This window comes from Erithacus rubecula (assembly GCF_903797595.1).
Source record: "Erithacus rubecula genome assembly, chromosome: 14".
Lineage (NCBI taxonomy): Eukaryota > Metazoa > Chordata > Aves > Passeriformes > Muscicapidae > Erithacus > Erithacus rubecula.
The window spans coordinates 12182617-12204314 of record NC_136666.1 but is presented as its reverse complement, the minus strand read 5'-3'; the positions used below and the strand labels follow the sequence as shown (position 1 = coordinate 12204314).

The window sequence follows — 21698 nt, the reverse complement described above, 5'->3', positions numbered from 1 at the left end:
GTCGCCTATGTTAAAAAAGCAGAAGATTGGGCTGGATTCTTTTTTAGAATTTTGTTTCTTGGTGGGTTTTTGTGATTTTTTTTCTACTTACCTGAAGAAAAGAAAACCCTCAGACTGAAGAAACTTCATTTATACAAGCTACATAAACACAGCTAAAACACACTTTCTTGATGTTGAGAGAAGTAACTGTGCCAAACTGCATGGTGGTTTGAAGACTTGGATGAATGTTTACTGCAGGTTGGATTCATTTTTACCAAAACCACAATTTCATTTAGCCCACTGTGAAGTGAAGAACTCGCTATGGTGTCAACAAGCATCACTGCTCTGTGCCAAGCAAAACTACAGAGGTCCTTATAAAGGTCTTAGTCATCAGTGGTTCCCACTGTGCACAGTGTATAGGACATTTAATGCTGTATCTATTTCATAATTTCCAAAGTCTTCAAAGTAACACACTCCCTAATTTGCTGTGCTTTTTCTTTATACACAAAATAAACTAACTTGTGGCTTTTAATTACTAGATTTCAGCTTTTAACATCTCATCTGTTAGTGCCCATGTTTAGGCTCTGAATGGTGTATGCCAGCATTTATTCCAGTAATCTGGAATCCAAAAGACACTTTAGATTTCCCTAAGCACTTGAGTGCTTATTGTCCACATGACATTGCTTGCAAATTTTTTCCAACAATCTTTTTTTCAACCCACATGTTTGCAGAGAGGATCAGCAAATAACAAGTGTTATGGTGAATATGGTAAGTGCTTAGGAGAGCCTTAAAACTGGAAATGCTTCCTTTAGTCTCCTGCCTGTATTCATGCTCCATCCCTGTGTCTTGTTGCTGTCTAGACAGAGTCCAGGTAGCCCCAATAGATCTTCCAGGGGTACAAAGAAAGGATTTCAGGACAACAATTTCATTGCTTAACCTGGTGCATTTAACATTAACTTCACCCCTCTTATTGTAGTGTTCTGTTTAATGAAAAACAGATGTTAGGGCGAGACAGAACCTGGCCCCAGCTACAGAATTATCATGTTTTCCCTATGAAAAACACTGTTTGATTCCAGAGCCTTCTTGCTGTATTAGAAACAGCTCGCTGAAAAGGCATTTATGAAACAAACAAATTTTGAAATGCCAGAAAATAGGAACGAACTTACCTTGGCATCGCCTTCCTGTGGAAGACAATACAAAGCCTTCAGGACACAGACATTTGAAACTGCCTGGAGTGTTGCTGCATGTGCCCAGGGCACAAATTTCTGGCTGTTCCACACACTCATCAATGTCTGTAAGAAAAGTAATTAAAGAGATGAGAAATAATAATATTTACACTGGCAGCTGTATTATATAAAGAACAATTTTACATCATCACTGATATCTATCATATTTGACAAACAAAAAGGCCCAAAAAAAGAACAGAAAGAGGAAGCAGTAGCCCAAGTGCAAAATCCACTAGTTAGTGTTCAAATCCTCAGGCACTGGGCAAACTTGAGAAACGTAGCACCAAGGAAATAGCCTGGGATTATGTTTTTCTAGGGTTCAGAGCAAGTGATTCTAGTTCAAATAAATGTTGGTAAGACCTTTTCTAGGAAGTGAGGGACTGTCACAAAAGACTAAACATTCCTTACATTTAAATGCAAAGGAAATAGGTAACAATTGCAAGCAGCTAAGAAAGAGACAGAAGAAGGATTGCTCTGTACACACCTTCACATTTGTCATTCTGCAGGATGTATCCAGGAGGACAGATACATCTGAATGAGCCATCCAGGTTCTGACACGTGCCTGGTGAGCATTTTCCAGGCTCCAGTGCACACTCATTGATATCTAGAAGAAAAGAAAGACAATTTATTTGAGGAATAAACTGCAGTTATCTCAATAAATCTCTGACTGAGGCCACTTTAATTTTGATTCCATCCAACTGAAGGTGAAACTTTACAAGAGCAGGAGGGGCCATATTCTTCTCCCCTTGTCATTGTTTCCTTCTGCTAGGTACAATGATGGCAGTGTGACAGTTCTCTCTGATCCTACTGTTTCACTAAGCATATCTGCTCAAGGTTTGCTGCACTTTTTTTCAACCTAAAAGAAAGCACTCACCAACACAAGTCCTTCCATCCAGAGCCACCTCATAGCCATCATTGCAGAGACACTGGAAAGACCCAATGGTGTTCACACACTGACCATTTCTGCAGAGCATTCCATTTCCACTTGCACACTCATCCACATCTAGGAAAAATAACATTAAAAGATGTCAGAAACATCAGCAACACTGGAAACTGGGTAGGTGAGATTTCTGTTTCCACCATATCAATAAAGTAACTGATAACACAATCCTGTTTCAAGAGCAAGCGAGAGGAAATTGCTATATTATAAAATTCTCAGAGCAGGAGTAAAACCCGAATGTTCCTGTATCTTGTGCCAGCATTCAAGTGGCTCTAGCAAAGTGAGCAGTGCATAATCAAAGAGACCTTTTGAGACTGACAAAATAGGGTTTTGTCTTTAATCACGCAGATCACACAAAGGAGAAGATGATGCTCATGGTACTTTTCTGAGAAGCAGAAGGTGTCAGGAGCAGTGGCTGGCTCAGCAGCCCTCACCTATGCAGTCGTTGTTGTGGGAGAGGATGAAGCCCAGGTTGCAGCGGCAGTTGAAGGAGCCGATGGTGTTCCTGCAGGTGCCGTTGCCGCACGCGTCTCTCTCACACTCGTTAATATCTACAAAGCAACAGAAGAGACATAATCCACTGCCACAGACAGAAGGAAAAAAGACTGTCCTGTCTCTCAATACAAGATTTACATACATTTATACACTTGATACTAACATCCACAAAAAAAATCAAGGGTCCAACAATCATTTATTTTACTGTGGCTCCTATATCACCCTTCCCAAAGTAAGCTATCTATAATTGTAAGCGTTCTGAAATCTCAATTTGTTCATAAAACACACAACTGACAGTTGTGAATGGGATAAATACAAAATTCACCTGTTAATGAAGATGACCGTTTCTGAAAAAGCTTTTTATCTGGCAAGAAATCTATCCTCCATACACTCTATTAACAAGTAAGCCATACACAAGTGCTGCATTGCAACACTAATCTATTAAATTTCTTGCCTAAAGGAACAAGCAAGACAAGATGCTCCAGAAAATTCTATGAAGTATGAAAGATTTTCTTCACAAATGAAGAAGGAATTAGACATCATCAAAGCATTCACAGACAGGATATGTAATTTTAAAGGTCCACTCTTCTTTAATGAGACAGTTTTCATTCAGCATCAGCTTTTCATCAACTCTAATGGCCAGTTTTGCACCTTTGGTGGCAAAAGGCTCAGATATTATAATGCAACTCCTTAGTACCGAGAGGACAGACTTAGTAACTATTTTAATGGGAGCCTAAGTTCAGTTTAATTTGATATACCTACCTATACACATTGTCCTGTCATCATTGGTTTTGAATCCATTGTGACAAATGCAGTAGAAACTTCCAACAGTGTCAATACACTGCCCATGACTGCAGATATTGGGAATTTCTTGACATTCATTCCGATCTGAAACCAAGAGAAAGTTAAGGCTTCTAAATTACAAGGCTGGAAAGATGCATTAGCAGCAACCAAGACAGTTTCCAGTGCATGGCCTAACTTAAAATAGTATTTTTAATTTATTAATGACAAAAACATTACCAAGTAAATTCCAGAAAAGAGGCTTATTTGCATGTAAATTACCTCTTCCACTATTTGTGGACCTGAAAAAAATTTAGCATAAAAATGATATTTAGCAAACTCAAATTCTTTCTGAAGGAAAAGCATATCATCATGGCTTTGAAAAGCAGAATTAATGACACAAGATTGGAAAGGATCTGAGTCTGAGGGCTCTATACTGACTGCAGGAGATATGAGAGAGGCATATGAATTACAGTTTGCATTCTTCTCATGAAAGCAGCTACTTGCATTCAGTCACATTTGATTGTACAAACTGCACGATCAACTCATGGAAATTAACAGAACAGAAAGGGGGATAAACACCACACTTTTCTCACTAGGCTCAGAAAGAGATAAAAAGTACTGGATTTATCAACTCATCATGCAGAGAGAAAACAGGCACACACACACACGTTGCAGCATCTATGAAATGTGGTGATCCTATGAACTAGACAGAGCTCAAACAGGAAGAAGAGTTACTGCAATATGGAGTCAGGGGAAATTTTGTAGAATTCTGCAGAGAAGGAGGAGAGTTCTCCTGCCAGCCTGTGATTGCTGCCTTACAACAGCAGGGCATCTCTTACACTTGTTCAACAGCCAACTGCTTCCTGCTACTCTAGTTAGAAATGCTTTCAGGCAGAACCCAGGATTCTATCAATGTTAAATGAAATAAAATGTTAACAAACAAAATGTTTGCTCTCTGGCATAGTTTTTTTCCATGATAAATCAGAAACATCAAATGAGGGTTTCTGTTGACCTCATCTGTTGACCTCATCATCTCTAAGAGCTGTTTTGATTCAACATGCTTCCTTCCTTCCTCCTTTGCATGCTGCAGCTCCAAAATATGGGAACTGAGGTGCTGCCATGAGCTTACATTAAAACTGATTAGGCTCTAGTGCTCAGTAATTTTCTTTTATATGCAATCTAAGCCAAGCAAATACAATTTCTCAGCAAACCATCCCCAGGTCATTGCAAAACTAAGAATCAAGTTGTTCCTAATTGCAAAGAACTTTATGTATTAAAATTCATGTTCCTGCCTCTCTTCTGCACTGCATTTGGCACAGGGACAACCAGCACATGGAGGATCCTGAGAGCCCCAGGATCTCTGTACATCCCATGGGGCTGTGAGTAACTCTCATGGGTGTGCACTGAGGACCAAGCTCTCCCAATGCTATTGATGATAGCACTGCTAATTACAGTCTGAAGGAGGCAGAAGGAAAGCCAATGCTGTCTTAAGAACTCCTAATCTTTACAGCTCAGGAGAGCAGAGACAAAAGAAAAACTATGACTCTGATGCTTTGTGGACAAATGAATAGTCATGCAAAAAAACTAATTTATAAGAAAAATTATTGATTTAACCACAATAGAGAGCACCAGAAGAATGCTATCTTGAAGGCAAGGTAAATGCAGTACTCCTGGTACTAGTGGCTGTGATACATCAGGTTTGACTCAATAGCACATGAACTTCCAGGGTGGGATAGTTTTCCATGCAGTAGCATGGCTGACCCAATAGTGCAAGGTGCACACCACTCTCTGCTCCCAGCAGAGGGGTTGGGAATTTCCTTCCTTTGCTGGATCACGTACTTTATCAACCACTTTTATTTTTATTCTAATTGTGTAACTTTCTTTTCACCAAATATAAAATAAGAGCAAAATACAGGGAAGTATTACTGTTTGTGCCAATTCATCTTTGGAATTGTAAGTCATATCAGAACCTTCCCTTGCTCTTCCTGTACTGCTGCAATGAACCCTTAACAACAACAATTACATTAGGAACATATTGAATATTTACATGTGCCACTGCATAGCTTAACAAAGCAAAGTTTTAGTTCTCATACTAGTGTTCTGATTTCCCCTACACCCTTTTCCCACAAGGGTCACATGAAACAATGAAAAAGTGTACTGCAGGGAAAAGTGCACTTCCTAAAACTCAAGTACTCAGAAGCAGAAACCCAAGGATAACGATACTGGCTTCCGTTGTAATTCTTATTTTGTTCAGAAATGTATATAGCATATAATATTTGCAGCAGCTTGGCTCACTGCAGTCTTTAAAATCTCAGCAATTCTTCAAGTAAGCAAGATAACATGAATGCCTCTCTGGACTAAGATATTGTAAGAAAAAGCAAATATATTAGAAAACTGCAGTCCCACTCACTGAGTATTTAAAAATAATATTATGGCCCCTGTTTAAATCTGTATCAAAGTTAGGAAATTCAGCAATAAGCTTTTCAAGTTAGTTACTTCATACAGGCAAGCAGACAAGTCTACCATATCAACAGAGGTTCCAGCAGCAAACAAAGAATTATTTGTAAAAATACAAGTGGAAAATACATATAGAAAATCATAATGGAAATCAGAAAATACAGAAAGGTAGTGCTTCAAATAGTTTTCCCTTCCTAGACGTGACAAAAGCTAAAGAAAAATGCTTGCATTTGGTGGGATAAAGTGAAAGACAAACACCCACTTAGGTTTTTAACTTCCACTTATACATCCATCGGATGGGCATGGGATGTTGATGGGATACCCTGAAAGACTTTAAGAGAAGAGCTCTTGAAGCTCAGATCATCTCCTGAAATACCAACTTTCTGGAGAGGAGAGGTGTTTTTTCAAGCCATTTAAATTCCCCAGGCACCCACCAGTGCAGCGCCCCGTGGATGTGAACCTGTAGCCAGGTTTGCAGTCACAGCGGTAGCTCCCAGCTGTGTTCACACACTCTGCATTTTGCTGGCAAACTGGTCCATTCTGGCATTCATCAATATCTGTCAAGGCAAAACAGGAATTTGATTTTTACAGTAAGCTGGCAGTGGAAAGATGTCAAAACCGTATTTTTTTAGCATACAGGTATTAATAGCTTTCAATGTAAACACTGTCATAAAGCTTTAGGCAAAAAAACTTTTGATCATTTGCCTTACTTCAGGTGCTGCAAAAGGAGAACTTTATCTCCCAGAAATGTAACTGGTTTTCACTTAAAAGCAGCACACAGAAGAAGAGTTTACTCAAAGCTCTCAATGCCTTGCCTGCAACATCCATGTTGTCAGCAGTCATAACACACACCAGAGAATAACAGCAATGACAGAAGGATATGTCCCTTCAGTTTCCTCATTAAACTGACTAATACAATGTTAGGGAATGTTTAAACTTGATAAAAAAAGCCCCACATCTGTTTATAATTTTTACAAAAATATTTGTTCCATTAGAAAAAAAAATCTTGGAATTTAAAAAAATTGTGTTCATGATCTGACTCAGGACTATTATTTTTTTTCTTGGCTTTACTGTTTAATGTGAAAAAAACCCATTTCTTCCCATGACTGCTGACTCATCTGCCTTCAAGGCCTTAGATGTCTGACAGAAAATGTGGTATTTTCTATGCAAAATAATTCAAAATGTCTGAATTAACACAGACTTATTACACTGATAGCATTATTTTCCCCTCATTAAGGATGCCTTCAAGGCTCTGATTTGGCAGTGTCTGAGTTCCCAGCTGGTAGAACACCATTCCTCTGAATGAGAGGAGCACTCTACCTTCACAGATCAGGAGCTTGTCATTGTAGAAGAAACCCACTGGACACTCGCATCGGAAGCTGCCAACCATGTTTATACAGATCCCATTTTCACACACTCCAGGAATCTCCCTGCATTCATCAATATCTGCAAGAATATTTTTTTTTAATAGCACTTCATGGAATCATCTGCTACAGAGTATGTCCTTATGCATTTACCCTTTAAGATAATTATCAAACATATAATACAAGCATCAGAATGGTCCCAACTGAACAATGAGCGAGTCATTCTAAACTGTGGAAATTTAGGTGTTTCCTGCTTTCTCAGGTTCTGACTCTTCTCTGTACTGATGGTATATTCTGCTACAGAGGAATACAGAGGAAGGCATGTCCTTCCTCATGTCTCCCACACACAGCCCTGATGAACCTCATCCCCTTCCCAAGCACCACAGTGGAGTCATTGGGAAGAGCCAAACAGAGAGACAACAGAACTGTCTTTGGTTTAAATTAGGAGAGCATGACTGAATGCAAACACTTATCAGAATTAGTTTTGCACTGCTTTACTCTAGTTAATCTGAAAAAACTTTCAGGTTCTTATGTAACAGTTTAAAAATGCCAATGACAGGTAGCCTCTGAAGTGCTGCCAACATGCTATTAATTAGATTGATTAAGCCAGGCAGCCAGGGCTTGCCAATGCTTTATATACCCCAGTTAAGTAACTGATTTTGGCATGAAAGAATCCAGCTGCTATTACAATTATATGTCTTGCCTATTGGGTCCTTACACATCTAAATATTCTGACATCAGAGACTCCTCCAAAGCCTCTGCCTTTAGTGAACATTGACATATGCACTGAGGTACACAGTCACAGAATATGGTGGTAAATTGTCAGCTAACAGGAGATTCCATCAGATAATGTGGTTTTGTTTCTTCTGTTTTTTGGGGTTTTGTTTTGCTGCTAGATCTAACCCTTAATTTTCTACATTAGATTCTGTAATTTTGAGTCCTCTGATACACAGGATGAGTAAAAACAGAACTATTTCTGTTTCTGAAACAAACACCTGGAGTAACTATACAGAGCTTTAATCCAAACAGAGAGTAACATCACTGGACTGTAAGCAAATACTAGAGGGTACACAGAGCACTGCCCCTGCAGAGGGCTCTCCCTTGATCCTGTGCCTGCAGGTGTAAGGGCTGTGAGTAACCCCTGTGCAGAGCAGCAGGCTGACTGCTACAGCCTCCATCCCAAAGCAGCAGGGAGAGCTGTGATTTGCACAGCTGTGAGAAGCTGTGTGCAGCAGTCTCAGCACAGCACTGGCTGTCCTGGTGGGCTCTGCAGGACAACCCTTCTGTTTCCATTGGCTCCTGAACTGCACAGCTCCCTGCTGGGGCAGAGCAGACAGAGCAGCCTGCAACACCCCTGCACACGTCAGGCACTGCAGCTGCAGCTTCACCTGTGCATGGTAGCAAGAGACAAGGGTTCCCTGCTGCTGATGATGAAGGGCCCAATTTGCTTGAGCAGACTTTGTAATAATCTGCACAAATGCAAATACCTAGAAGGGGAAACTTTGCATTCAAATAATAAATAATAAATATTGTGCATTTCTGGAACCTCTTTAAAAATTGCATTCCCCACTTTACCAGAAATATTTTCATCTAAATAGCTAAACACTGCATCACAGCAACAGCTTAATGCTAAAGCATTTGATTACTGCCTATATGCCATCTCTATTTGTTACAGGATACATTATCTGCTTTTCATTTGCATTTTAGTGTAAATGAAAACAAAAGGAAGTCCCATTAGGGATTTACTCAATTCCTTGTCCTAGAATTCCTCTTTCTCTCCCTCTTTTTGTTTTGCAATTTGTTACTCACGATTCAAATGTAACACACAATAACATATGTGAGAAATATTCCAGCTGAGCAGAAGAAAGGATTTTTGTGTCAAACCAATACCCAGGGGGACTGATGTGAAATGTCAAACTAAATCTTGCTTTAGTTTGAAGGAAAGACTCCCAGTTCCTCTCAGACCAAATGCTGGTTGGCCTTACTCCCAGACCTCTCATTGCTGGTGTCTGTGCCCTGCTCATGTAGCCCTGATTACAGTTTCTTTGGAACTCTGTGTTGCCTTGATTACAAGCAGCAACTGTCACTGCTGCCAGCTAGGAGCAGCCAGGCAGAAAGTTTGCACTTAAGTTGGACTTAAACAGAGAGCTGAACTCCATTACACTGTTTCATTGTTATTCCTCATATGAAAAATAAACAACTGGGAAAACAAACCTCCCCTCTTCCCTGGGCAGAGGTAGCATGGAATTTAGTTCAAAATATAAATTACAGCTCACCAACTGGTAATCCTGTATAAATGTCAATGAAGAAGCCAGGCCTTTGACTTCCACAGAGTGTGGAGAATTCATCTGCAGCAAGAAAGCAAAGCAGTGATTATAGCATTTTGAATTAATCAATAGTCAAAAATTCATCATGTGCTCAGACCAAGAAAGTTCTTCTACTCTTTCAGTACATGCAGGGCATGCAGAGATAGGCAGCCCCTTTCCCAAACTCACCATGTGAGTTCCCTTGGGTTCTCATCCAGTTGGGATCACATGCTTATTTTGCTCTGCTTATGCCTATCTCTGTGCATTACACTGCATACAATTTCAGCTCTTACTCTTAAGAACCTGAACTACAAGCTGGAAGCTAATCAAGTGTCTAGGAAGTTGCTCCTGAAGCAAACCACCTCAAACCAGAGCGAGATGTCCTGCAGTCCTACCCAGTGTGGAAGAGTCATGTATGCCCACACAATTAGCAGAGACACTCCTGCATCTTATATTTGGCTGCTCAGAGCACACCAGGGTATCTCTGCAAGCCCCTGGCTGCCACAAAGGACCTTCATGGCAAACAGCAATCAAGGCAGAGCAGACCAGACCCCATATTTGTCAGAGCAATGCCAATAAAATCCTGGTCAGCGTCTCAACCCTGGATCAGCAAGCCCTTGCAAAGAGATGGATTAACTGATACAGAGTGTGAAGTCTCTGAGACAGTGAAACTGGCACAAGGTAGGCACAACCCAGCAGCTTGGACACAAATCACTCCACAAATGCCTTCATTGTGACTAGGGCTGATCATCTCCAGGACAGAGGCAACTAATCCCTTCATTTTAGACACATAAGAGCAGAAAAAGGCATAGCACATCTGATGGTGTTACCCTCACTAATAGTAATTATGATGTTACCAAGACCTTCAGATAGTTTTGCAATGCAAAAATGTACCTGTGCTTGGGATAGGACACTGCTCACAAGGCTTATTCCATGCACGCCCAATGTTGTAGGAACAGCAGCACATTTTCTTGGTCATATTGAAGAGCAGCTCACCATCACAGGTTTGATTATCAGCATAGTAATTTCTGTAACACAGACTTCTTCTCATATCTGTGGAAATGAAGAAAACCTCAGGCCAGTGCAGTAGGCAGCTCTTAGGGAAGATAATCTCCCTGGCCCAAAGCAACAAGATAAAGCTTTAAAGAAAACCCAGCACATACCCATGCAGTTGTTTCCTCCATTGACTTGCATGTAATCAGGAGGGCAGATGCAGGTGTAGTTCCCAACAGTATTGTAACATGTGCCAGGCCCACAAATGCCAGGTGTTTCACATTCATTCACATCTAGAAGAGAGCAAACAGTGAGTGAGTGGCCACAGAAGCTTTCATGTTGTGCTTCTGAGAACAAAAATGTCTCAGTAATGCCTGAGGTAGGAAAGATGCCTGAGAGAAGAGCTGAAGGGGGTCTGAAGAAGGTCATCATGGAGGGAAACCACACACAGAAGGAAGTAGCAGCACAGGTGGCCATGGAAAGCCCAGCTGTGATGCAAAGATGAGAACTCTGATATGATGCAATTTGGCTTTTGCATCTGTGCACAAAAATAGTATTTGAGGATCTCTGGAAAAGAACCAAAGTGGTCCCTGTGGAGTTGTGATTGATATTGGCTAAGTGGGGAAACAAGCCACTTTACCAATACAAGATGTCATATTTACTTCATCATGAGACTAAGTTTTGTTTAAGAAAGTCTAACCAAAACCAAACACAACACCATCTCCAAAACACCTCAGTTCCCAAAAGTTACAAAAGATTTCCCTGGGCTTTGACACACCACTCAGAATCTGTCAGGCACATAAACATAATGTGGATGAAGCACTTTGGTTCAGCCTTTATTTAGGGCCTGAAAGTTTTGTATTTCTGCAGTGTTTTGCACTACATATTGTTAACAATCTGGAAGAAACTTCATGGGTTGCTTAAGGTATTACATCTTGAGAGAGGCACATAAAGTGACATGTACTTCTGACTGTGGTATGGAAAGCAAAATGTTTTGCAGTACAACCAATATTTTCAGTTGACCATTGGATCAGTAGGAGCAAAAAAAGCAGTGGAAAAATACATGGACACACCAGTCCACCAGACTAATGGGGAAAGTTTGTTCTTTTATCTGACTGCTTATTCATTGCCCATTACCAAACAGCTATTTTTTTATAGCCAGTTAGCAAATTATGTCTTACTTATAGAAAAATTTGTTGAGTTTTCTGGTTTTGGTCAAAATATTGTAATTTAAAAAAACCTTTGCATATATTTCAACATAGTAAAGAAGGAATTTTCACACTCTTAATGCAAGACTTCACCTTATTCCATTTTCCCACCCTAGGGCTTTACACTGCTTAGTCTAGTTATGTTCCTTTTCAAAGAAAAATTAATTCTCTGCATATTGACCTCTCATTATTTTCAAAGAATAAAGCAGAAGACTAGTAAAGTGAAAGCTCCATACCATCACACACTCGAGTCTCTTCATTCAGGTAGTACCCTGATGGACACTGACACTGGAAGCTACCAAATGTATTAATACATTTTCCTCCTTGGCAAAGTCCAGGCAGTTCTTGACATTCATCAATATCTGTCCAAACAAATGCATAAACATTTCATTAATGTTTTCGAAGAAAAAAAGAAGTCTTACAGTACAGTTTAACAATTTCACACATGTAAATATAGGAAATTGCAAACATTACCTTCTAATATGACTGTAATAGGGTTTGGTCTGAATCCTTCCCCTCCAGGGCAAAGAACCTTATATTCAGCTGAAAACAAAAAACAGATTTATGAGCATATGACAGTAGAAACATTTTCAGCACAATTGTTTTTGAAAACAGTTCAGATTGTTACAGATAATTTAAATGTAAATTTACAAACTAACCACCTAGAGACATTTGGTTTTACTCTGTAATATCATCTGTTATTCCATTTCATAATGTAGTTTTCAGTGTAATAGCAAACTTGCTCAGAAGAGATAACAGAAGAGATGACTAAATAATCTTTCTGAAATACTAGTAAAGTTTTGGTGAAGATCAGTGGAAGCCCATCCCTTGCACGTCCTCAATAAATGCACATCAGTATCTGAGCTACCTGGCTAAATTAAGAAAAAACCCACCAAACACTTTGCTGTGCTTAAGCCAGGAAAGACTTACTTGTCTTACTTAAGACTTACTTGTGTTGACCAGTGGGCAGTGCTCACAGGGAACTCCCCAGGCCTTGCCCAGGGAGCAGCAGCAGGAGGCCTTGGAAACACCCACTCCAATCTCATTGCTGCAGAAGGTGCCACCGTTATCTCCCCGAGTTTTGATGTCCAGGTAGCAGTTGCCAGACCGTGTATCTATTTACAATGCACATAATGACAAACACATCTTAGGAGACAGCAAAACACAGCACATCCTCTCTGGGTGAGGGATACCTACAGATGGCTCCCATTTCTTGCAGGACACCACAGCAAATGCTGCCCAGGGGGGCCCAGCATTTCCTACTCAGGTAGGTTGTTGGTGCCCCATTTCTTGGCTTTTCTGGACTTTTTGCAAAGTAGGAAATTTACTCATCAATTCCAAGGGCATGTCAGCCAGGCTTTTTCTCATTTTCACTCACATTTTCCCCTCACATTTCTACGTTTCCAGTTCCAGATATCCACTTTCTCTTGTACTTGAGGTTTACAAGCAGGAAAGCATCTACTAAATGTTAGGAATTTCAAACACATTAAAATTTGAGAAGCATCCCTACACCCTCTTAAACAAACAAAACTAAAAAAATATTAGGATTACTAAGCAATTGGAGCCTAATACAAGAGCATTTCCATTGGTCATGAAACTGCACCTAGCCAAGTGCACTCAGTGCTCCAAGAGCATGGATGGCTTCATGCCACAACTTCATTTGCCTGCCATCTTGGGGCCAGTTGGATGTGGACTTCAGTTTGTTGAATTTTAAAATTGTCTCCTGCTTGATGTAAGTTGTGGACAGCTCCAACAAGCCCCAAGGGGCTGCTTCTGGCAGTGGGGCACTGCTGGCATGCTGCATCAACTCTGGACATGCTACTGCTGCCCTACTACAGCTTCTAAGCCAGGGGCAATGGGAGGGGAATTGAAGAGCCTGATCAAACCCTTTTCCATGACCTGGGACTTTATTCCTAAGCAGTCAGGCTTGCAGCCCCTCTGTGGAGCTTCACTTGTAAAAAGCAGGGAGTGGACCCTTACCAACACATCCAACTCGGGTGGGATTCAGCTCGAAATCTGGAGGGCACTCACAGGTGTAACTACCAGCAGTGTTGATACATGTACCACTAATGCAGGTTGTAGGATCTGCACATTCATTAACATCTGCAAGAAAAAGCCAGCACGTGGTAAGCAAACACTCAATGGCATTAAAAACAATTTATATGGTTGATACCATATCAAAGATAACCATTGATATGGTCAGATACTATATGATGACCATTAAATAACCATCAGTTACAATATATTGGTCTCCAGAAAGCTCTAAAAAATAAATAGGCATTTTAGAAGAAAAGTAGTCTGAGATGAATTCATCATTTCATAGGAAAAAGAAAGTATTTTTCCAGAAAAATCAATCTATGAACAAGATTCACATACAGTACTAAAAAAAAAAAACTTAATGGAAAAATACAAGACAAGGCCACAGCTTACCATGCAGTACTGTTCAAGCACAACACATCTCTGCCAGAGGGGTTCTCTCTGATCTGTTTTTCCCCTTCTAAAGGGGGTATCAGAGGTGGACAAAGAACAGTAAGGAGGAGCATATAAAAGGTATGAATAATCCTGTGTTATACAGTAGAGAAGTCTGTATTTTCCTATATACAGTTTGATTTGTACAGCTTCTCAAAAGAATTTCCTAAGGAGCTGACTATGGCACTGAGAGAAGGTTAAAAAGCATGTTGTTCAAGGTTTTACCTGTGCAGTTACCACCACTTCTGTCCAACTCGTAGCCCACTTCACACTCGCATCGGAAGAGTCCAGGGAGGTTATGACAAGTTCCATAGACACAGATGTTAGGAAGTGAGCACTCATCAATATCTGATTAAGGAAAAGGAAGGGAAAAATTAGAGGCTTCCTTATCCTCTTGAGACACAAAGAACTGAAAATATTTTCAGCAGCATGGATCTGGAAGACAACAGCTTCTGCACACAAGACAAGAAAAAATAACCTGGAAGATTTATGTCAGACCCTAAGGAATCTAATCCATAACAATTTTTTGGAGAAAAAGGCTCCTTCCAATATCTTTGGGAGCTATGCCAGAAACTATCCTAGCTTATCAGTGGGCTAATCTGATACATAGCAATATTAAACATAGCAGAAGATATGCCTTAATAAAATTAAGTTTATTGCAAATCAGAAGTCATCCAGCAGGAGGCTGGACATCATCAAGGGAAAAGCCTGTGCCCAAAGGTGCATTTCATGCTCATCTTCAGGTTTCTGCATTTGACAGATCTAAAGTTTGGCAAGCAGACACTTTGGTGCCTTTTCTACAAATCACTGAGTCTGAATCAGTATTTATGCCACATGCACTGGACAAAGAACAACTAATTTGATACAATAAAAAATGTGTGTTTACAAAGGACCTTAAAATACTGCACTTAATGCACACATCTGAGACATGAAGGTAAGTTTGTTTTAGCAACATGAACTAGCCTCTAAAAAAGCTATTTAAACTTAGCTAAAAGGTTTAAAAGTAAATTGTTTCATGAAACATTATGAAACCTAATATTGGTTTAGTTTAAAGAAAAACTTACTCTCCAATTATTTCACTAAGTAGATTTCTAAAAATACACAGAACACTTTTCAAAGGGAAATATCCTTTTTGAAGCAATGTACTTTTGAGCTCCATTAAATAGCAGTTGGTATGAGTTATTACTATGCCAGATGATAAGGGTGCATCTTCTTGACTGACATAACTAATTAGTGTTATATCAAATGAGGATTTAAAATATTAAAATCAAATATATTACCTTAATCAAGTTGGTAACATGTTTGTTATTTGATTGTTTTTGAATCTTTGCACATGCAAATTACCTTCACATGCTTTCCCATCTACACTTGGCAAAAATCCCATATCACATTCACAGCGATACCCTCCAGGGGCATTGAGGCACTGCCCATTTTCACAGAGATTCAAGTTTTCTGAGCATTCATCAAGGTCTGTAAAAGGAAGGAATATTGCAAGTTAGCAGTAAAAATGGTTTTCCCACCAACATTAGAGCTGAAGCATTCAATGTTCCAAGCCTTTTAATTATTCTATTATATCTGAACACGTGCAGAAGAAACTGCAATCTAGTTATGTGCAGAGGTTACTACATGTAACAGCTCTGTATATTCCTGACATGTTGCAAATACAGTTTCTAATCAAAAGGAATAATAAGAGGCACAGACTCTTAGAGTAGCTTCAGTTAGTAACAACTGGAGGCAGTCACAGGGTCAAATTTAGACTCAGAATGAGCACGTGAAATTTATTACAGTTATTGTTTCTATTACAGTGAAGCCTAGAGGCAGTAATTGGAAAAAAAAAGAAGAGGTTTACTAAGCAGTGAGCAAACATACAGTGATAGACAGTTCTCCATGCCAAACATCAAAACACTAACAAAAAGTGGCATGAAAAGAACTTGATCAAAACTAAACTGCAGGTTAACAGCTGATGAGAAAAACAGCTTTGCTACTGGACTCCACTCACCTTCATATGGATCATGGCCCTCACTCTCTAGCTAGATGTTACACATCACAAAAACACCTCCTTATTGCAACAGAGTCTGGCTGGCAGCATGAGTTTTGAAAAGTCCATGGCTGGTAAATCAAAAATCACCTACCAGGGGGAATACTGCACGCTTTGGCAGAGTGCTTACAGAATATTTGAGTGCTCTAGTTTGAGCTGAGACACTGCATGAATTCACAAACAATAAAGTATCCAAATTAAAAAAAGTTTTACTGAATGCAGAAACTCTGTAAGCACTCCATCTGAAGGGTGTAGCTTACAGAGTCCTGGAAATCATCATACAGGAAATTAACAAAGAGCACTGTGTTAGGAAGGCCACTGAGGAAGCTGAATCAGATTCAAAATGAAATTAAGAGAGAATTAAACAGAATTCCAAGGTCTGCTTAGAATTTGGAATTATTCAAATTCAGCCTTAAACCTGATAATCCAGATTGTCAGATGCTCTAAAAAATCTGCTGTAGGTGACAGAGTGCTGCTGATTTGCACCAGCTGCAGACCTGGCCCACCAGCTCTGTCACATGGCTGGGCTCCAAACAGCATCACCCTCCACTGAGCATCCCCAGCCACACTGCAATCCTCAGTGCAAGAGCAGGGCTCCTCATGACTAAGCACACATGAGCTAATCTGCTCTTCAAACCAGAAGACTGAAGTGTGGGTGGGAAACATCTCTCTAGCAAAGTTTTATAATCTCATTTACAGTTTATAAAATGAAGTTTCGGAAGCAGCTACTTCCTTCATTCAGAGCTGCATCCTGACACCAGCTCTCAGGATGATGGAGTAAAGAAGAGAGACATCACACACTCACCTGTGGAAAGGACAAACATTTTTAGGCAATTTTGTGAAGTAATTTTGATGCACATGAACTATTATTTAATTATTAAGATGAGTAGCCAATGGACTAATTTACTAACTAGCCAAATTACATGATCAAGCACTGTTTTAATAATTTTGCCACTCATTTCAGCTAACAAGAAAATTTCAATGAAAAATTACATTTTATCAAGGGAAAAAAGTGATTGATTCAGACTATGCATAATATATAATATTTCTTATAAGCTGTGGCAACCTACATGAAGGAGAAAACAATCAATGATGACATATTAATGAAATTTTCAAATGCTTAAAAGCTGGTTTTGTGTATTGGATCATAGACTAACTTAGGTTGCATGGTACCACTGGAGTTCACCCTTTGGTTTCTGCAGACAGCTCACCTGTGCAGGTGAAACCATCCCCAGTGTAACCTTCTTTACACAGGCAGCGGTAGGAGCCCATCGTATTCTTGCAGTCAGCATGTGGGCTGCACATGTGGGTTCCATTGGAGCACTCATCCAGATCTTTAAAATAATAAAAAAGGGGGGGGGAAAACAAACAAACAAAAAGAATTAGTTAAAATACCACACATGAATACAAATTTTAAATAGTGTATGGCACACAGAAGCTCTACTTTCAATAATCTTTCATAATAAAACCCACATGTTAGTGTGGCCATCTGACTGAAAAAGTGGGGAACAGCTTATTTGCAGCCCATCAAAGAAGCTTGACAAGGTAAAGCTCCAGGGAACTCAGTACTAAGGCCTGTACCCTGTTTTCATGGGGAGCACCAGGAGGCTCTCACTGCCTCCCATCAGCTGCCCTCAAGCCCAAGCGTATCTCTCCATGGTCCAGTCTGTTCTCATTGTTTCATGAGACAAATGTGAGATAATGCTGATTTCAGTTACCATAGTGGAGAATTTGTCCTCCAACAGATCATGTCAAACCAACCTAACAAGTTCAATTATCATTTGCCTTCTCATTTTAAATGTGTGGTATTGTTTTTTTTCAGAATTACTAGAACCCCCCTGTCTGACCTCACAAATAAATACAAATGCATAAGACCCTCACCTGTGCACTTGATACCATCTCCAATCCAGCCAGGGCTGCAGCTACATTTGAAGCTTCCTGCTGTGTTTGTACATATGGCGTGTCTGTCGCAGTTATGGGCTCCAATTTCACACTCGTTGATATCTGTAAGCAGAGATGTTTGAGGAGCTCATGGAACACACTTTCTCATATCCAGATAACTGACACTATAATTTCTCAAGAAAGGCAATGTGAACATGAAAGCAAGCCTGCAATTTCTTTACAACATGACATTTAAAAAGTAAGCTGAAGGGAAAATCACAACAAAGAAAAGCAAAGCAAAGCAAAGAAAAGAAGGATGTAGCACATTTCAAACATGCTGCCCCACCTGTTCTTCTGATAGGCATATAAAGCAGTGCTGGTGCAGTTCACTGCAAAGTCTATACCCAAGAAGGAAAAGAGTAACTCAGAAAACAGCCTTCCCAATGTGCCCACCCTGCAGAGATGGGCAGAGTCTGCAGAGAAGGACGACATTGGTGGCTCCACATTGCAGAGTTTGCTAAAAAGTCTCAGAGGAAACTCTGCTGCCCAGGGACTCCTGGAATACAGCACTTCCACAGCTCCCATGTATCTGCACAGATGCTGATGAACACCAGCCAGGTACCACCATCCTAGGATTGTCCCTAGGACTGTCCCCTGGCAGGGAATGAGGGAGGTTCTGCTTGGCCAGAGGCTGTGTGCAAGGTGGGGGACAGACTGTAGCACTGTATTTACCCAGACAGCTGAAGAGTTCATCAGGCAGGCAGTTTATTAGGAACTCAGGAAACCTAATACAGTGGGAAGAAGTCAGCATCCTTGGAGACACCAGCAGCAAGTCACCCAGTCTTCAACACACATGGCCATACCAGCACATTCTATTTCAATACTTGATCTTTTCACCTTATTTTCATTTTTGGGCATTCTCTGGCAATGTCAAAATATATGGACTGCAAAACTCAAATTGAACCCCATTCTTCCTTCTCAAAAAGCATTATTAATGCTTCATATAAGTAGCTGGAGACTGTATAAACTAAAAGGCAATTTTTTTTCAGGAATTACTACTGGTAACTGAAACAAATCTGACAGAAATTTTCTTGCCTATCTGAGCTTTGGATTTCACACTATTTTCCGTAACTGAGCTATCAACAGCACTTTACTTCCATGCAGGATGTACACATAAAACCACTTAAAACTGATACCAAATATTTTAGCCCTCCCAGGTGTCTTTGATGTTGCTGTAAGCCAAATCATCTCCCTCTGTAAAACAGCTGATGGAAATGGAAAACAAGCTCACAACTCTACAAGATTCCACAGACAAAAATCCAGCTCAGACCCTATTCAAGAAGACGATTAAGAAAAGGCATCAGTCATCACATATGTAACAACCTTTGGGATTTTCAGCCCTAAAATCACAGACTTGAATTTCCCTATGATTTTATCTAAAAACAATTAGCTCTTTAAAGAGGGTGAGGTTGTGGAGCTAATGTGGAAAGTGCCCAGGTATCAGCATTTCCTTTACAACACTTTCTTAGGTTTTTCTGTCCACACTTCTCTAGGCAAAAAGGCTGTGTCCTTTCACTATGCCTTGTACACATATTTTGCTTTTTCACAAAGGCAACACAAGAAGCAGACAACATCTGTCTATTATCCTAAAATTAAATACTCAAGTCCAGAAAACATCCAAACCAACTGCTGTTTGGGAGGGACAGGGTGTTTGTTTGGTGAGTTTTGTGCTTGCTTGGGGTCTTTTGTTGTTGAGATTATGGCAGATTTTTTGTGATTTGTTTTTTGGGTTTTTTGTTTGTTTGGGTTGTTTTTTGTTATTGGTTTTGGTTTTTGGGGTTTTTTTGTTGGTTGGTTGGTTGGTTGGCTGGTTTGGGGTTTGGGTTTTTTGGTGGGTTGGCTTTAATTTTTTTGGAGCTTTTTAGTCTGTTAAAGTGCAATTTAATCCAATCTTACTTTTCTGAGTTTCTTTCTAAGCAAGGCATTGCTTTGACTCAAAACTCCAGACGTGAGCATTCCCATAATCTGAATGCTGACATCTAGATATGAATCTAAATCTGGCAGCTGGAATCTACATTAATAAATGTTAACTCCACCAACAGGCCTGAAAACATCCGAATGGACACTTACTTTTTAAAACTTAAAAAAAGGGTCAGGAGTGAATAATCTCAGAGCAGTTTTGCCTTTAGCATGTGCAGAAACTCATGTGAAGATAACATCACCCTAAACAGGAAACTTGTGTCTGTCAAAAAATCTTAAGGGTGGCCTGAAAGAAAAGCAACTCATTTTGGCTTGGGGAAAGACTGGAAGGAATTTGGAGAGGTCAGCTACAGTATACACTGACATAAAAAAGCTGAGGCAAACACACTATATTTTAACCTTTACATGATTTTAAACCCCAAACTGTTAAACCACTGCTCACGTTAAGACTCCACTGTATTTGATTATTTGATGCTTTCAAACATACAGTCATAAGTTTCCCTATACCCTGCAGAGCACAACAAAACACCACAAAAAAACCCATCACCAGTAGAGAGGTTTCTGCCAAGAATTTTTTTAAACCACCAGCAAACACAAACAGAAACTTGCATGCAACAGCTACACCGCAATGAAGTCATGCTCAGGCTCAAATTTAAGAAAGCCCAAGCCAAATTTTCCACTCTCCATAAAGTGACTGTGGACTCCATCCCATCATGCAGTGACCCACTGACACATTGTACCTGAGAACCACCACTAACAGCTCCCAGGGGAACAGCAGCACCACAACACTGGGGCCCTTGCAGTGGACACTTGTTCCCCATCACACACTTGTTCCTGTTTGACACACACTCTAAAAAGCTGAGAATCTCCTTTGGGATGAAAGCTGCAAGCATAAATCTATAACCAAATACAGGTATTTGTAATGGGACCAACTTTCTCAGGTATCAGCCACTGAAATATCATTCCACTTGCCTTGAATGAAAAAAGCTTTTCTTCGGTAAAAAATTTCAATTGATTTCCATACTTTTTTGCCTGGGTAAAGATCAAATTGGGAATGCAAACTGTATTCTCTAATACCATCTACCTTTAAAGGGACATTGCAGGGCTCATTTCCATGATGCATGGAAAGGTTTTTCAGATCCTGAAATGAAAGCTGATTGAGGCGTATAAAATACCATCACTGGCTTCATCCCAGATTTTACTTCTTTTCCTCTGTGTTTAACTCAGATGTTGTTTTGCTATAATCCCTATTCTCTCCTTTCATTGCACAGCTGAGTTATAAGTCTACATTTATTGCACTGCAATTCTTTCCAAGGCAAAAGAGATCTCAGACCAAACATGGTCCTATGTAAATGGTGCACTGAAATCAGTGGAATTTATGCCTGCTTATACTGGAGCTTAATATGGATTTATGTTGCCATAAGTATTGAATTATGGCTTCACAGAATGAAACAGAAAGAAGTTGAGCTCTGTAGGGGAAAAATTAACTCAATATCTTTAATAAAAGCATGAGTCCAGCCTGTTCTGTCTGCATGGCAGTACAAACAGTACTATACTCTTCAAATACTCCAGTTATTTT

General features: G+C 39.9%; 1 protein-coding gene across 4 annotated transcripts in view; it reads right to left on the bottom strand.

Annotated features, from left to right (window-relative positions):
- FBN1 (fibrillin 1) overlaps window positions 1–21698 on the bottom strand; it is a 144206-nt gene that overhangs the window by 16843 nt on the left and 105665 nt on the right. For 2 of the 4 annotated variants that reach the window (XM_079317997.1, XM_079317998.1), the window contains 18 exons: window positions 18140–18262; window positions 17470–17592; window positions 15565–15690; window positions 14446–14568; window positions 13732–13854; window positions 12702–12866; window positions 12226–12294; window positions 11988–12113; window positions 10714–10836; window positions 10445–10603; window positions 9521–9592; window positions 7201–7326; window positions 6315–6437; window positions 3403–3528; window positions 2580–2696; window positions 2080–2208; window positions 1690–1809; window positions 1146–1271 (listed from right to left, as the gene is read on the bottom strand). In XM_079317997.1, coding sequence (XP_079174123.1) covers window positions 1146–1271; window positions 1690–1809; window positions 2080–2208; window positions 2580–2696; window positions 3403–3528; window positions 6315–6437; window positions 7201–7326; window positions 9521–9592; window positions 10445–10603; window positions 10714–10836; window positions 11988–12113; window positions 12226–12294; window positions 12702–12866; window positions 13732–13854; window positions 14446–14568; window positions 15565–15690; window positions 17470–17592; window positions 18140–18262 — 2199 coding nt within the window. The remainder of the gene's footprint in view (window positions 1–1145; window positions 1272–1689; window positions 1810–2079; window positions 2209–2579; window positions 2697–3402; window positions 3529–6314; window positions 6438–7200; window positions 7327–9520; window positions 9593–10444; window positions 10604–10713; window positions 10837–11987; window positions 12114–12225; window positions 12295–12701; window positions 12867–13731; window positions 13855–14445; window positions 14569–15564; window positions 15691–17469; window positions 17593–18139; window positions 18263–21698) is intronic. The other 2 variants (XM_079317999.1, XM_079318000.1) reach the window with 2 other exon arrangements.